This window comes from Brassica napus, chromosome A8 (genome assembly GCF_020379485.1).
Source record: "Brassica napus cultivar Da-Ae chromosome A8, Da-Ae, whole genome shotgun sequence".
Lineage (NCBI taxonomy): Eukaryota > Viridiplantae > Streptophyta > Magnoliopsida > Brassicales > Brassicaceae > Brassica > Brassica napus.
Window position 1 is genome coordinate 22,513,081 of NC_063441.1, and position 14,924 is coordinate 22,528,004.

Sequence of the window (14,924 nt, forward strand, 5' to 3'; positions counted from 1 at the left end):
CAGTTGGAGCTTGTAGCGGTGGTGCAGTGACCGCATATTCAACATTTGGACCAGACTCGCATCGGTTGTTGTTCACTGGAACACCTTGGTGATGCCTATATTTAAAGCTGAAAAACTTGTTGCAAGTGTTAGGTTAACAGGTGTTAGTTAGGCGTAAATTTCAGGAGAGGCGCATATGATGCATAAACGATCAGTGCTATTGATGTGAGAATACATCACCGTACTACCCTAAGTCCCTAACAGCCTTCTCGTCATTACACCAGGCACATGTAAAAGATGTGAAGCCATGCTGTAGCTTTCGATAGCACTAGTACAGGAGATGTCACTGACTTTGGCTTTGCAGAGGAATTCAGTTTCCTACAGGGATAGACATGTTGAGGATGAGTACACTTCTAGTCTTCTACTGTTAATAAGAGTGAAAAGTAACTCGTGTTTCCAGTGTCAATAAGTAAATAGACGTACCTGTGGGATAGAATTAACGACATAGGCATTCAGCTCCGATAGCGTGACAGATTCAATTTTCTGAACATCTAAATCACTGAAAGAAGTCGAGGATGAGCCAGTTTCAGAACCACACATTCTGCATGCAACAGTGATTAAGAAGTATTAGAAAACAGGCTGTAAGGAAGTGGAAACAATAGGGTGAAGTAGGTTCATCTTACACTTTATGAAACCTGTTGCTGGCAAGAGTTTCCTAGTGAAAGTAGAAGTGTCTTCCGGAGGTTGCGTTGAAGAATGGACGACCTGAAATCAGACATGAGTGCACTTTAATTATGTATAGGTTCTTTTGCTTATACGTATGTTAATGTTGTTGATACGGAATTGAATCTACAGTCAATTTCTTTCTGATCCTTACCTATAAAAGAGGAGGAGAATAATGACATTCTCTTCTCAAAACATCCAATACCTCCTGCTAGCTTAATTTCTTCTGTAAATCCTTCAATCATATCACACAACACCTATATGACAAAAAATAAGAAACAACTCACTTAAATTTATTGCTATATGATGTCATTATATATGAAAGTATGATTTACTGACGTTCAATTCTCTCACAAAATCTGCAAAATTCCTCAAACACGACATGGTGGAGCCAAAACATTCTACAACTCTTTTTTAAAAATAGATGAGAAACATTCACAACATAGGCACGAAAATGGAAGAAATATCGTACCTGTCGAGGCGTTCGTTTCAACTTCTTGCCACGGTTTCACATTCTTCGACGCTTGTAATCTCTCTCTTCAGCTAAAAGCTCTTGTTTGTCTTTATTTTATTCATTCCTACACGTTATAGACAGTATATATACTTTGTTAGTGATTTGGTATAACGATTTTTTTTTTATCTTTCATACAACGCAGCTGTTTTGAGAAACACTATTGAGTCGCTAGAAAATAATGCATCTCAGAGTTTGAAACTAAGAGAGCTTTACCGATTGATGAAATTGTAGAGACGAAAACATCATTTCGCTTTGGAGAAAGTATGAACATGTTCTTGTTTTCAAATCAACCAAACCAGATCCTAGGTTACATTTAAGGCAACAATGTTATAAAGCTAAGTAATAGTAAGTAGATTTACCTTTTCAGATACTGACGGCGACATACTCATCGTTGTTGGGTCTCCTTGTTGAAAACGTTTTGATACTCCTAATTTCTCCGATTCTACATATCAACACTACTATTAAGCCTCATGTAGTAGTAACATCAAATCAGAGTAAGGAGTGAATGTAAGGCTTGGTAAAGCAAACCTGGCAAACAGTGTTGGTGTTGAAGAGTAACATGAGTTGGTCATGCTTGCAGAACCTAAACCGGTCAGCCAGGATCTGTTGACTCGGTTCTGCGAGCTCAACCTAAACGGGTTGTTCCGAAAATCTAATCGCAACAGGAGAGCGTTACCAAACCTGAATTTGGGGTTGCTTCTTGCAACATGAAAATCACTCAGCTCATAAAAGGAGCCTTCTTTTAAGCGTTGTTAAGGCGGTGAACACTGATAGAGGCTTCGAAGAGGGTCCCCTGGGGAACAATGAACCATTTAACAAAAACTGAAACAGTCAAAATCTTATTCTAATAATTGAAATAAGGATCCGACAAACCTTTGTATCAATAAGCAGTATATGAACGCCCATCAGCTCCCTGCGTTTCTTCACATGACGGGCCTCCCAAAATTAAAGTAGTCTGGTGTGAACTCCGAGAAATAAACTTGAAAAGTCGCCATGGTAGAACGTTTTAATGAGAATGAACAGAAGTTCAGAATTAGGAAAAACAAAAGGATTTGGCTTCGTCTCTCATACAATTTGTATTTATATGCAACGAAGATGGTGTAGGTGGAATTCCACAAGAATTGAAGACGCTTCTCCATGCCGATCTATACCCGAAGCTGCTCATCACAAACCGTGGAGAAGCGTCCATGAGGAACAACAATAACGATAATAATTTTGAAGGGAGTGCGACGAACAGGAGAAGCCGTGAAGAGGAGCATGAGAGCAGATCTGGAAGTGATAACGTTGAAGGTATCTCCAGCGAAGATCAAGACGCCGACGATAATAAACCTCCTCGGAACTCAACAAATCTAAGAACCCGAACCGTACTCCCCTCTCTCTCTCCGATCCAAACACATGCCCTTTCGTTCGATCTAGATTGATTAATGTCTGAGTGGCCATTCAGATTCAACATTTGGGCTAAGAAAAAACGTAAGGCCAACATTACCAGAGCCGGCTGACGTGTCAAAAAGGAGTCTTCTGATTGGTCGATTTTTTAATCTGACGTGGACACACTCTCTACTCCTCATATAACCCTTTTAGTATAGGTTAGATGACACGTTATATTAGATCTACAAATGGATGAAGCCATAAATTGTGTGGTGGATGTGAAAAAGGTGTATATTTGAGCCAAAAACATATAAACGTATGATAAACCCAAAAATGAAATGAAAATATGGTTTGAGGCCCATAGACTATATAGTTTCAGAGATAAGCCCAATTATAAATCACAAATAAGAACCCTTAACCCAGTAGGATGTGAGGCCCAAGAATTGAGATAGTAGACGACGGGTAGTTAGTTAGTTGGTGAGGTAGAGTGAAGAAGAAGCTAGAGCCTCTGGTGAGGAAGAGACGATTGTGATCAAGATCAGCCAACCCAAACGAATCCGAATGCAGCTCTGCATATGGATCGAATCGAATTGAAGCTTTGAATCTTGTTCCTTAGTTCTCGATCGAGGGATCTGCTCTCTGATTGAACGATAGTTGCTCGCCAAGCATGGAGAGTGAGGATTCTCGGTGCTTTAGGTGGTGGTGGGAGGGAGATCATCCGTTCAATAATATCATCCCAGGCACGATTGGGGTAATCCTCTGCCAACATTTTCCACAAAAATCATATAAGAACACCGCTTTTGAATGCTTTACCATATACTATTCCACTTATAGAAGTATTGATCGTTTGTGAGAGCTGGATAGTTGTTAATTAGTTAATACAAGCTTTTGGTAAAATTAGTGATTATATCCGAGTAGTTACTTTAATGTTCCAGCTAAATAACTTTTCCGTATACTGAGGATATTCTCTTGTATCAGTGTGTATGTGTATCTTTGAACTGAAAATTGCTGTTAAACATTATTTCTTTTGAGCAACCAAACTTCAGTAAATTAGGAAACTTAGATAGCTTTAAAAAATTCAAACACCAAAACCTATGTATAGTTTACATTCATGAGAAACTAACAACACACCTTAATTTAGTAATCAAGTGGTTCAGTCTTTTTCATGTGCTGTGTTATAAACTCTCCTGATTTAAGTAAAATTTGACATTTTTAACAGGTTAAAAGGAGATATCAGTGTGAATGATATTTGATTTGTGAGAAGTTTAGGTGAAAGAGACTGTAAGGTTTTGATAAAAATCTTATGAATGTAAATTATACATACATTCACACATACGTGAGATTAGTGAGCTGGATAGTTTTTGAGTAGGTAGGTAGTACAAGCTTTTGGTGAAATTAGTGAGTATATCCGAGTAGTTACTTTAATGTTTCAGCTAAATAACTCTTCAGTATACGCTCTTGTATCAGTGTGTATCTTTGATCTGAAACTTGCTTTTAAAAGTCCTTTTCTTTGAGAAACATCAACTTTATTAAATTAGGAAACTTACATAGCTTTCAAAAAAAATTCAACCACCAAAAACGTGTATGTATAATTTACATTCATGAGAAAACTAACAAGTTGTTAGTAACAACACACCTTAATTTTAGTAAACGAGTGGTTCAGTCTTTCATGTGATGTGTTATAAACTCTCCTGATTTAGGTAAAAGTTGACGTTTTTAACAGGTTAGAAGGAGATAGCAGTGTGAATGATATTGGATTTGTGAGAAGGTTAGCTGAAAGAGACTGTAAGGTTTTGATGTAACTCTCCTCCTACCAAACGCTCTCCTTCTTTTGGTATGACTATTAGCTTCACCTGCCATTTTTTTTGCAATGGCCGAACAAGTATTCAGAGAGTCTACTATATATATATATTTGGTTTCAGAGCTCCATTGCTCATCAAACCCCTGTCTGCATCTTCTTCTTCTCTCTCAAGGTTTTCCTTTCTCTCTCATTTGGTTTCACACACTTTGCTTCTTCAGTTTTGTGAGAGGCTCTAGAATTTGATTGTTGCATTTGTGTTTGTTTGCAACTTGTGACCTGGGTTGTTTGAACCCTCAAGTTTATATCGGAACCAGTGTAGTTTTGTTTGAGGGTAGAGGGGTTTTATTATTATGTAAAAGGTTGTTGTTGTAAGTTCTCAAGTCTTGGGATTTTTCACATTGGGTCTGAAGTTTTTGTGAAATTTCTTGCAAGTGTACTTCTGTCGTTTGAGTTTGTTTTCATATCCCCTTAATGTTTTTTATTTATTGACCAGATAAATAAGCTTTTTTTTTGACGTTTGAGAAAGCTGGAGATGGCTCAAGAAGGTAGAAACATCGATGAGCAGGTAATAATCTCTCTGCCTTATTCAGCCAATTTTTGTGGTCTGTGTGTTGTTCATGCCTCAATTGTAAGCCATCATTGTTATAGGTTGTTGTTGGAGAGCAGAAAGGCTCAGTGGAATGGGCTATTCTAAAGCGCACTCGTCAGCTAAATACCACGGCTTCTGAAGAGGTATATGTTAACACCTTATATCAGAAGTTGATAATATGCGACGGTTAATGGGAATTTTTTTTAACTCAGGTCCTCAAGCTTGCAGAAGATCTTGAAACCTGGGAGAAGGACGACAAAACAAAGCTTATAGTGACCCAGGTTTGATTTACTTATATGTTATTTTATTTTTTTGCTGTCCTTGGTCTGGTGATGATTTCTGTTACAAACACAATTGACTCATTTCTGAATATAACTTATATTTGCAGAGTGCAGGTGATGATGTTCAGATGTTTTATGACGGCCGTAAGAGAAACATACTATCACCTTTCCTTAGAGAGTCAGTCTGTCATAACTTAATGATGATGATAAATCGTTTTCTACAGAGTTTTCATCCCTTAACGATATTTACACGATGTATTGGCTTTGCTATCATATTCACACATACAAGAAGACTCAGGTGGAGTTTTATTTAGTATTTATCTGAAATTCGTTGTATGAAAGTTGTCCTCTTGAGGAGTATCAATTAACCAACTAGAATTGTGTAGGTCGCTATTGTTGATGGAATATGTAATTTTGGAAGTGCATCACTGATGTTCGCAATGAAGTTCTCTGTTGTGACAGAGAAAATTGTGAGTTTATGAGTTTTAGTCTGCTTCATATATTATGTATAATAACAGTGCAGAAACAACTATAGATTCAACTATCTCTGTTATTTGATTGATTAGGATTTTGCTACTTTAGAAGCAAGTCTTGGGTTTCACACTGATTGTGGTTTCTCTTACATCCATTCACGTCTTCCTGGTCATCTAGGTAACAACTTAAACCACTAAAACAAATTTTTCTTGTTCCAACTATACGTTAGCTAATCTCTGATGTACTTGAGTAATATAATAACATCTGCAGGAGAATTCTTGGCTCTAACTGGGACAAGATTGAATGGCAAAGAACTTGTAGCAGTTGGCATGGCAACACATTTCGTACCTTCTGCTGTGAGTTTTTTTTTTTTTTTGAATGCTTTCCTTAGTTAGAAGTATCATGTAATGTGACCTCTCTTGCTTGAGCTGCCTTCCTACTTTTATTATATACAGCATCTGCAACTTTAGCAATGTTTTGAAACCTATGATGAGTGCGGAATGCTTTATCTTTAGCATCTTTGCTTGATTTCAGAAATTGGTTGATCTTGTGGCACGGCTTTGGAGTTTGGACTCTGGAGACATGGATGTAGTCCGATCCACAATTGAAGAGTTCTCCGAGAAAGTTGAACTCGACAAAGACAGCATCCTTAACAAGTAGCACTTTCTTTATTTATTTTATTTCCGTTCTTCATGCTTGATGCCCTCGTTGCTAACTTTGAAGCTATGGCTGATGTGCAGGTTGTCAATAATTGATAAGTGTTGCTCAAAAGAAAGTGTGAAGCAGATCATACAAGAATTTGTAAGTCATTCTGATTTTCCTGGAACAGTAGTCTATTCATCGGTATTGAATATAAATATATTTGTGGTCCTCTTACGCAGGAAGCTGAAGGGAGCAAAGAGGGAAATGAGTGGGTAACTCCAATCATGGGATTTCTAAAACAATCATCTCCCACAGGGTTGAAAATAAACCTACGATCGGTAATTGTTTACTTGTTACATTGTTTAACTCTTTAATCATATTCTCCTTGGGTGTAACTCTCTCCTGAAAATATATGAGTCTTATCTTATATTTGAGCCTTGCTGGTTTCCTTCGTGTACAGATACGTGAAGGTAGGAAACAAACACTGGCTGAATGCCTCAAGAAGGAGTTTAGGGTCTCTGTGAATATCTTGAGGGGCACCATATCCAATGACGCGTATGAGGTAAACGAACCACACATTTTTTGGTTTTGCTTTTCAAGAAAACAGCATGTATGCTTATCTCTGATTGTGTAATAACACGCAGGGTGCAAGAGCTCTGACCATAGACAAAGACAACCGTCCCGGGGTATATGTTTACGCTCTAGAAAACAAAAACAAAAACAAAAACAAAAACATTTTTTTTTTGTGTCGACTTAGAACTGAGATTGGCAATATAACATACTAAGCAAACTTATATGGTTGGGTTTGGTGCAGTGGAATCCAGCGACGTTGGATGAGGTAGATGACGAGAAAATCAACTTGGTGTTTCTGCCCTTGGAGGATGATATTATTGAGCTTCGTATCCCTGAAACCGAAGATAACAGGTCTGTGTTAAGGGCTAATATAAACTTTCTTGTTGCATTGAGATCTTCCTAAGAAACAGAGCCTTTTGTATGTGATTGATATTTGGCGATTTGATGACAATGATAGGTGGGGAGGCAAATACGAGACTTGAGGTTGTGCATGAGAGTACAAGAATAAAAGAGGAGAGAGTATAGTGTTTGTTGTTTTCGTTCAACTGTCAAGACTTTATGCAAAACTCCGAAATTATACCTAGTATGTTGTATTATTTCATAATCTGTTGTTGCTTCATGTTCAAACACTCTATGCAGTGATGGTTTAACAAGGGTTGTTATGTCTCAATAAATTTCCGTTTTCATGGTTGTTATTAGTGTCTAAAATACATGTAGTCATCCTAAAGACTAAGCTCGATTATCTAAACCCCAGACGTCTAAAATCTGAAAATGGTCTAAAATACATAATTACCATTATGCAAATTGCCGTTAACCCGTTAGCACTCCTTACATTGGGCGGCAAAGTCACCAAAAGCCACTTATTTGAACAGAGGAGTTACAGTTTGTGTGTTTTTTTTTAGTCTTAACCTGTGTGGATTCAAAGATTCATAACGTTTTGACTTGTGGCATAACTTTGTTTCTAATGTTATGGCTCATTGGCTGATCACACTTTTTCCTTCTTCAGAGTTCCCTGTGCTTCGTCAATTTCATTCATTCAAATGTCTTCATTTATTGTTTTACTTTTGCCTTTTTTTCTTTCTATTCATTGATATGATAACCAATAAAAACTCAAAATGTGTCTTTGGTCACTCTTTATTTTAATGACTTTAACATTGAAAAAGTTTTAAGAGGCCCATAGACTATAGTTTCAGAGAGAAGCACATATTATGAATCACAAATAAGAACCCAAAATGAGTCTGTAGCCCAAGTAAGATATGCGGCCCAAGAATCGAAACCCATGAGAGAGTAGACGACGAGTAGTCAGTGAGGTAGAGTGAAGAAGCTGAAGATCTTGAAACCTGGGAGAAGGACGACAAAACAAAGCTTATAGTGACCCAGGTTTGATTTACTTATATGTTATTTTATTTTTTTGCTGTCCCTGGTCTGGTGATGATTTCTGTTACAAACACAATAGACTCATTTCTGAATATACCTTATATTTGCATTGGTTTTAGTGGTTTAAGTTGTTACCTAGATGACCAGGAAGACGTGAATGGATGTAAGAGAAGCCACAATCAGTGTGAAACATCTGCAGGAGAATTCTTGGCTCTAACTGGGACAAGATTGAATGGCAAAGAACTTGTAGCAGTTGGCATGGCAACACATTTTGTTCCTCTTGATGTGAGCTTTTGATAAATCTTTTTTCCCTCACTTACGTTTAACTAGCCAAAGGGTTTATGCTTTGATTATTCGGTTTTCTTGGATTATGTAAACTGACCTCTCTTGCTTGACCTTTCTTGAGCTGCCTTCCTACTTTATGTACAGCATCCGCAACGTTAGCAATGTTTTGAAACCTATGATGAGTGGAATGCTTTATCTTTATCATCTTTGCTTGATTTCAGAAAGTGTGGGCTCTTATGCCACGGCTTGCGCGTTTAGACTCTGGAGACACGGATGTAGTCCGATCCACAATTGAAGAGTTCTCCGAGAAAGTAGACCTCGACGAAGACAGCATCCTTAACAAGTAACACTATATTTTCAATCTTCGTGTGTTATGTAATCTTTTCTCCTCCTTGGTATATATAATCACATGGACGTTGTTAACTTTGAGGCTATGGCTGATGTGCAGGCAGTCAATAATTGATGCGTGTTTCTCAAAAGAAAGTGTGAAGCAGATCATACAAGCATTTGTAAGTTACATCTTATTTGCCTTAGAACATGAGTCTATTCATCAGGTATTGAAAATATATATTAGTGGTCTTCTTACAGGAAGCTGAAGGGAGCAAAGAAGGAAATGAGTGGATAACTCCAATCCTCAAACGTCTAAAAGAATCATCTCCCACAGCATTGAAAATAAACCTACGATCGGTAATTGTTTACTTGTTACATGATTTTACTCATTTATCATATTCTCATTGGTGTAACTGTCTCTTGTAAATATATCTTATATTTGAGCCTTGCTGGTTTCCTTTGTGTACAGATACGCGAAGCTAGGAATCAAACACTGGGTGATTGCCTCAAGAAGGAGTTTAGGATCACCGTTAATATCATGAGGAGCACCATATCCATTGACGCGTTTGAGGTAAAGAACCACACGTTTTTGGTTTTGCTTTGTCAAGAATACAGCATGTATGCTTTTATGTCTGATTGTGTAATAACACGCAGGGTGTAAGAGCTCTGACCATAGCCAAAGACAACTGTCCCAGGGTATGTTTACTCTCTAGAAAAAAAGAAGAAGAGAGTTTCTACGTAGAAGTGAGATGGCAATAATATAACATACTAAGCAGACTTATATGGTTGGGTTTGGTGCAGTGGAATCCAGCGACGTTGGATGAGGTAGATGACGAGAAAATCAAGTTGGTGTTTAAGCCCTTGGAGGATGATCTTGAGCTACGTATCCCTGAAACCGAAGAGAACAGGTTTGTAAGGGTTAATCAACTTTTTTGCATTGAAATTTTCCTAAGAAACAATCCGGTTTAGTATGTGTTTGATATTGTTGGCCATTTGATGACAATGATAGGTGGGAAGGCAAAGCCGAGACTTCAGGTTTTGCATCAGTACGAGGATAAAAAGAAAAAGTAGAGAAGAGAACAGAGGATCCTGTGTGTTGTGTTTATTTTAACTGCCAAGATGTTATGCTATATTATTACCTAATGTGTTGTTGCTACATGTTCAAACACTCTATGCAGTGATGTTTTAATAAAGGGTTGTTATGTCTGAATTGATTTCTGTTTTCTTGGTTGTTGTTAGTGTCTAAAATACATATAATCATCCTAAAGACTAAAAGCTCGAATGTCTAAACCCCAAACGTCATCTAAACCTGAAAATGGGTTACTTCCATAAACAAAATTTAATTATCATAATGCAAGTTTTCAAACAAAACTTATTTCTTGTTATAGTTGAATTGAGCATTTGGATTCAGTAAGAATCTCTGATATTTTCTATGATTATTAGTTTTGTTACGATGTGAATTCATCGAGCTAAGTAAGAATCTCTGATGGTTACATGCACCAAGGAAGATAGTTCAATTTCATGAGCGTTAATAGCAAACGGACAGGCTATATTGGACCGAATTTGATTGGTTGCTTACTACTTTATATGGAACAATTTTGAACACTCTCGAGTCTCGAGTACCAATAGAATTACAAAAGTCAAAAGAGTGAGAAAATTTTATTTAAACTCTTCAAATGGCTCGTGTACTTATCTCTTTTGAAGGCAAGGAAGCATCAAATTTTCCCAAGTGTTTTAGTGTTTTCTCAAGGAAGGTCCCAATATAAACGAGTTACCAGAGAACGGTGTAAGGCCAACACACAAAAACAATGCTTAGGGACCATTTTCTTGATCATCCGTCTCGTCAAGAATCACGTATTTTCCAGTTTGACTTGGCGCTTGTAGCTTCTTCTCATCTTCTGTTTTGTTCCCCTTTTGTAGTTTCTCATATCTGATAACACATCAAAGCATATATATATACCATTTTTCAAAATATACAATATGAGATACAAATATGAGATACTATTCATTTATATCAACAGATCAGATGTTTAATTAAAGAAGTTATTCAAAGTTCCTTACTCCAGAAGGAGAAGAAGAGTTACTTACTTGTACCAGTTGAACAAACTGACACCAACCATGATAATCATCAGACCAAAGCCTTTCAGCCACGTAAATTCGTCGTGGAAATAAAACACAGCAACCTGTACACACCGAGTAGAATAACAATGATTTTCCATCTCTAATTTGATTCAGCATTCATCAAGTATTCAACAGTGGCACCGATACAACAGAAACTAGAGTTCTCTATCATCGGTCTCTCTTTTGTAAACAAGTTCTATTGACCTATAACAATATCACAAGGCTAGACATAAACTCATAAGATATGAGTTCATTTGACAAATACAGTATACTTATATCCATTTGACAACTTAAGATGTGAGAATCTTTGTCTTGAACATCACAGCATGGTTTCAATCAGATACAGTTCGGACTTTCTTTCTAAAGAATAGAACCAATTCAGAACTTACAATCTAAGCTTCATCAGTTAGATCATCCCTACGAAAAAACTCAATGTCGCCTAATCTTACTAACAAATATAATCAGAAAAAGGTAAGAAATGTAACAAATACCACTATGGTGACAGCCTCTTTAACGACCCCCGCTATTGTGACGGTTACAGCACTGGTCACCGAAACAAGAATATACTCTGTTAAAACCTGAAGCAAAATACTAACTAGTGAGCAAAAGCTAACATGTTCATTCTTAAATAACTATAAGTTGTTAGCAAATGCTTTACCATGCAAAAAGCCAAGGCTCCACCAAAAAGCATCAAGAAACAAGTTCGAGTAAAATGCGCTCCACTATCAAAGTATATGTTGTCTCTAAATTCACTCCATGGATCCAGAAGGAGAGAGAGAAGACCAGTCACTATTGCCATCACTGGTGCCACGTAACTCATAAATGTGAAGGGATTTTTCAGGCCTAGATAAACAGAAAAAGTATAGATCAGTTCATGAATTGTGAGTTATAAGAAATTAAAAACAAAGACAAGAAAACCCCAAGAGCAGAACTCACCGTAGGTTTCTTTCTATACATCATGTTGTCATCAGGATGCACCAAAAAATATTGGAAGACAATAACCAACGGTTAATACAAAAGATCCGATAATAAGAAAGCGATTTGAATAACATACCTGCAAAAGAACTTGGGTCATACACCAGCGGAAACCAGACATGACAGCAGCGAGCATGACAAAAACGAAACCCCAAAACTCAAATTCTGTCTCCTTTGCAACTGGATACAAATGAATACAAGTTAACAGTTTGGTTAGAAAAATTAAAACTTAGACATGTAGATGGATGTTTAGCAAACATGAAGGAAAAATGGTTAAGGTTGAACGCCTGAAGAAAGCATCATAAATGTATGGAGAAAAACATACCTGATAACAGCACTCCTGCTGAGATAACTGAAATAATACCAAAAAGCTTCAGGCTTGGAGACTCCAACCTTACAACAGAAACTGTGTCAGAACTAACACAACAAACAAAAATGATTGCATTTCTCCATAATGAAAATGGAGCAAAAATTCAGTGTGATGTTTGAAAAAAAAATATCTGTAATGGAAGAGAATAATGTAAGCGAAAGTAGTAGTAGGTTTTAACAAAAGCTATAGAGTCTACCATTGAAAAAAAAATTAAGTACAGACCTTCAAGCATGGTTTAAATATCAAGATAAAAAAATAGTTATAGAGAAAGCACCTGAAGGCAAAAGCAAACAGAAGAAGAAATATTGGGGCTGCAGATTTGCACTGCAAATGACAAATAATGTAAATACATTAGACAAGTCTCACCTTCTATCACCCACAAATTCCTAACAAGTTCTAAAGACCTACCATATCAAATTAAACAACTAACCATTGTTGCAAACGTAACCGATATGAAGACCAGTGACTCATTACTTAGATTTATATCCAAAGCAGTTGCAAGTGCTGTTGGTACAACTGTGAAAGGAAAGTACATGTGGGTCATCAGTTCACAGAAATTCAATATAATCAACTTATAAAACTGAAACAAGGAAAAACTAAATCCACAGAACGTACTCAATACTGAGAAATCACATAGGTCATAAAGTATAAGGAAATGCTCATTAGCAGTTTTAGTTGGTTTACCTCTAACGAAATAGTCTCTCCATGATATGGCATTATCAGGTTGAAATCTTCCGGACCAATACCAAGTTACCATCTTTGATAAAACCGCTTGAATAGAAAAGTGAATGGTATTCATTAACAAGGGAGCAGGAAATTTCCCCAAATCATCTCCTAAGAGAGTTTTGTTGTACCTAGAAAAAACAAGCAAACAAATTTAAATGATAGATGTAAGGAAACAAAAACAAGAAAAGGAGAAAGGATAGTCGCAAAGACATACTTACAGAGTCAAAAAAGTGCTGAAAGTGTACCATACAAGTATAAAGAAGAGTGTTTTTAGAATGTCAGCGGGAGAGATAGCCTCTGTTGAAGCTTTAGGCAACGTTTCCAGGTTATCACCGGAACTGTAACCAACATCAAAACTGCTGGGGTGGTTTGTATCCTTCCTGGATTCATTCTCAATATCAAACGGCTCTGAAACCTGTTCTCTGTCTACATCTCCTAGACTGGACATAGCTTCTACAGTGCTACTACCGCGTAGCTGTACTCTTTGCTCCATCAATAATCTAAACTCAATACCCAACCTTTTTGGCTTCTCATTCACAGAGCGTGCAATCTAGTACACACAGCCTTTATTCACCCAACAGGGACGTGGAAAAAATTATCTTTGAGCCAGTGGGGGACTCACTATATACAGATATGTTCAAATGATACAGTCTTCAACTCTCTCTATATATCCCAGCAGCTGAACTGGATTCAATGAAGGTAGGAACCTCAGTTTTTGTTGAATATGCAATGGAATCACTTGACGTTTGACCTAAAATCACAAACAGAAGCTTAAGCCAGTCAATATCTATGTGAGAAGGAGAGCAAAGAACGCAATCACAAGAGCCACATTACAATCAAGGCAAGCTCCTAATACGCTGATGCAAAGATTCAAACAAAGGATCTTCCAAAACCAAACGAAAAGACATGTTTTTTTTTATTCTCAGATTAGAAGCAAAAGAAAATTTGAATACTTTGGCATCAATAAGGGGACAAATAACGAAACTTAACAGGCTGCTTCAAGTACAGACTAATATTAAGCAATAACAAAGATAAAGAAAGCCACGTCACTAGAACCTAGAACGAATCTGAGTTTCGATTCAGCTCTCAAGGAAAATTAAACTCTGGTCAATTCCTAAATGATTCCGAGCTCAATAAAAAGTCTAGGCATTGACGAAAAGAGAAACTCCTCTCAACCTGGATCGGGAGGGAGCTCAAAAATTCACAGATTCGAAGAGAAATCAAATCTAGCATAGAGGATGAAACTGGGAAGAGAGACCTACGAGAAGAAATGAGCGTGTTGGATCGAAGCGTGGGAGCTGCTGGGAACTTTGTGTGTTCAAACTTTTGATTTGGTTTTGATTTTTTGAGTCGCAACCGATGGTTGTTGGAGTTTGGTGTAGTTTTACGAAAACATTTACCGATCCGACACTCGTTGTTCTCCGACAATGCAACTTGCGTTACCTATTGCACAAGATAATATTTTATTCTAACAAGCAACTTTATAGTACTACTATTTTTAATGCACCTTCCAAAACTAACTTTAAAGTTTCAAAATGTTCAATTATCTGGGGAAAGTCTCAATAACGTGTTGTCATGGTAACATCCACATCTTGCTTTGCTAAGAAAAAAAACAATTCATTTGTACTATGATCATTTTTTCTACGATACATAAATGACACACGACAACAAATCGTCCCTGTACGTATATGAAATGAAGAGAGATCCATAACATTGGTTGATTAATATTTGGGGAAAGTTACCGGTAAGATATTTTTAATTTATTTCTCAAAAACGGGTCGTTGTCTTTAATGGAT

At 37.0% G+C, this 14,924-nt stretch overlaps 3 protein-coding genes and 1 long non-coding RNA gene across 9 annotated transcripts; 2 read left to right on the forward strand and 2 right to left on the reverse strand.

The window, feature by feature from the left end:
- Window positions 1–231: 231 nt before the first annotated feature.
- LOC125577191 lies at window positions 232–2,851 on the reverse strand. Its single transcript, XR_007315561.1, has 8 exons — window positions 2,090–2,851; window positions 1,745–2,009; window positions 1,576–1,658; window positions 1,175–1,280; window positions 857–959; window positions 663–744; window positions 463–580; window positions 232–357 (listed from the first exon to the last, which is right to left on the reverse strand). It is a non-coding gene; the product is annotated as an uncharacterized LOC125577191 (long non-coding RNA).
- A 176-nt stretch (window positions 2,852–3,027) lies between these two features.
- Window positions 3,028–7,635, forward strand: LOC106362216 (3-hydroxyisobutyryl-CoA hydrolase-like protein 5). Of its 4 annotated transcripts, XM_022690478.2 has the most exons (18): window positions 3,101–3,335; window positions 4,308–4,418; window positions 4,507–4,557; window positions 4,879–4,950; window positions 5,034–5,117; window positions 5,187–5,255; window positions 5,363–5,399; window positions 5,480–5,553; window positions 5,642–5,725; window positions 5,822–5,906; window positions 6,000–6,085; window positions 6,264–6,385; window positions 6,470–6,530; window positions 6,611–6,709; window positions 6,832–6,933; window positions 7,016–7,057; window positions 7,186–7,295; window positions 7,402–7,635. In XM_022690478.2, the coding sequence occupies exons 4-18, from the start codon at window positions 4,918–4,920 to the stop codon at window positions 7,424–7,426; spliced, it is 1,113 nt and encodes a 370-aa protein (XP_022546199.1). In that variant the 5' UTR covers window positions 3,101–3,335; window positions 4,308–4,418; window positions 4,507–4,557; window positions 4,879–4,917; the 3' UTR covers window positions 7,427–7,635. The 4 variants fall into 4 exon arrangements, with proteins under 4 accessions (XP_022546202.1, XP_022546199.1, XP_048594264.1 ...); XM_048738307.1 differs by having other exon boundaries at window positions 4,308–4,557; XM_022690480.2 differs by lacking the exon at window positions 4,507–4,557.
- Window positions 7,636–8,234: 599 nt separating this feature from the next.
- Window positions 8,235–10,144, forward strand: LOC106359388 (3-hydroxyisobutyryl-CoA hydrolase-like protein 5). 2 transcript variants are annotated; one of them, XM_013799101.3, is made up of 9 exons: window positions 8,235–8,324; window positions 8,441–8,606; window positions 8,828–8,949; window positions 9,055–9,115; window positions 9,195–9,293; window positions 9,406–9,507; window positions 9,591–9,632; window positions 9,738–9,844; window positions 9,946–10,144. In XM_013799101.3, exons 2-9 carry the CDS (start codon window positions 8,580–8,582, stop codon window positions 9,992–9,994), a joined length of 609 nt encoding a protein of 202 aa, XP_013654555.2. In that variant the 5' UTR covers window positions 8,235–8,324; window positions 8,441–8,579; the 3' UTR covers window positions 9,995–10,144. The 2 variants fall into 2 exon arrangements, with proteins under 2 accessions (XP_013654555.2, XP_048594265.1); XM_048738308.1 differs by having other exon boundaries at window positions 8,253–8,324; window positions 8,461–8,606.
- A 344-nt stretch (window positions 10,145–10,488) lies between these two features.
- LOC106362213 (probable sugar phosphate/phosphate translocator At1g06470) lies at window positions 10,489–14,600 on the reverse strand. 2 transcript variants are annotated; one of them, XM_013802058.3, is made up of 12 exons: window positions 14,391–14,600; window positions 13,347–13,879; window positions 13,087–13,256; window positions 12,833–12,918; window positions 12,677–12,726; window positions 12,358–12,425; window positions 12,112–12,212; window positions 11,994–12,006; window positions 11,716–11,900; window positions 11,549–11,635; window positions 11,025–11,119; window positions 10,489–10,866 (listed from the first exon to the last, which is right to left on the reverse strand). In XM_013802058.3, the coding sequence occupies exons 2-12, from the start codon at window positions 13,619–13,621 to the stop codon at window positions 10,749–10,751; spliced, it is 1,248 nt and encodes a 415-aa protein (XP_013657512.1). In that variant the 5' UTR covers window positions 13,622–13,879; window positions 14,391–14,600; the 3' UTR covers window positions 10,489–10,748. The 2 variants fall into 2 exon arrangements, with proteins under 2 accessions (XP_013657512.1, XP_013657513.1); XM_013802059.3 differs by having other exon boundaries at window positions 14,387–14,594.
- Between the last annotated feature and the right edge of the window lie 324 nt (window positions 14,601–14,924).

Coding starts and splice junctions, on each gene's coding strand:
- LOC106362216 (XM_022690481.2), top strand. CDS start 4,918: ATGGCTCAAGAAGGTAGAAACATCGATGAGCAG. Junction 5,400..5,479: donor TCAGATGTTTTATGACGGCC/GTAAGAGAAACA, acceptor CGTTTTCTACAG/AGTTTTCATCCCTTAACGAT. Junction 7,296..7,401: donor CCTGAAACCGAAGATAACAG/GTCTGTGTTAAG, acceptor TGACAATGATAG/GTGGGGAGGCAAATACGAGA.
- LOC106359388 (XM_013799101.3), top strand. CDS start 8,580: ATGGCAACACATTTTGTTCCTCTTGAT. Junction 9,633..9,737: donor CCAAAGACAACTGTCCCAGG/GTATGTTTACTC, acceptor GGTTTGGTGCAG/TGGAATCCAGCGACGTTGGA. Junction 9,845..9,945: donor CCTGAAACCGAAGAGAACAG/GTTTGTAAGGGT, acceptor TGACAATGATAG/GTGGGAAGGCAAAGCCGAGA.
- LOC106362213 (XM_013802058.3), bottom strand. CDS start 13,621: ATGGAGCAAAGAGTACAGCTACGCGGTAGTAGCACTGTAGAAGCTATG. Junction 13,257..13,346: donor TTCAGCACTTTTTTGACTCT/GTAAGTATGTCT, acceptor TGTTTTTTCTAG/GTACAACAAAACTCTCTTAG. Junction 11,120..11,548: donor AAGAGGCTGTCACCATAGTG/GTATTTGTTACA, acceptor CGGTGTGTACAG/GTTGCTGTGTTTTATTTCCA.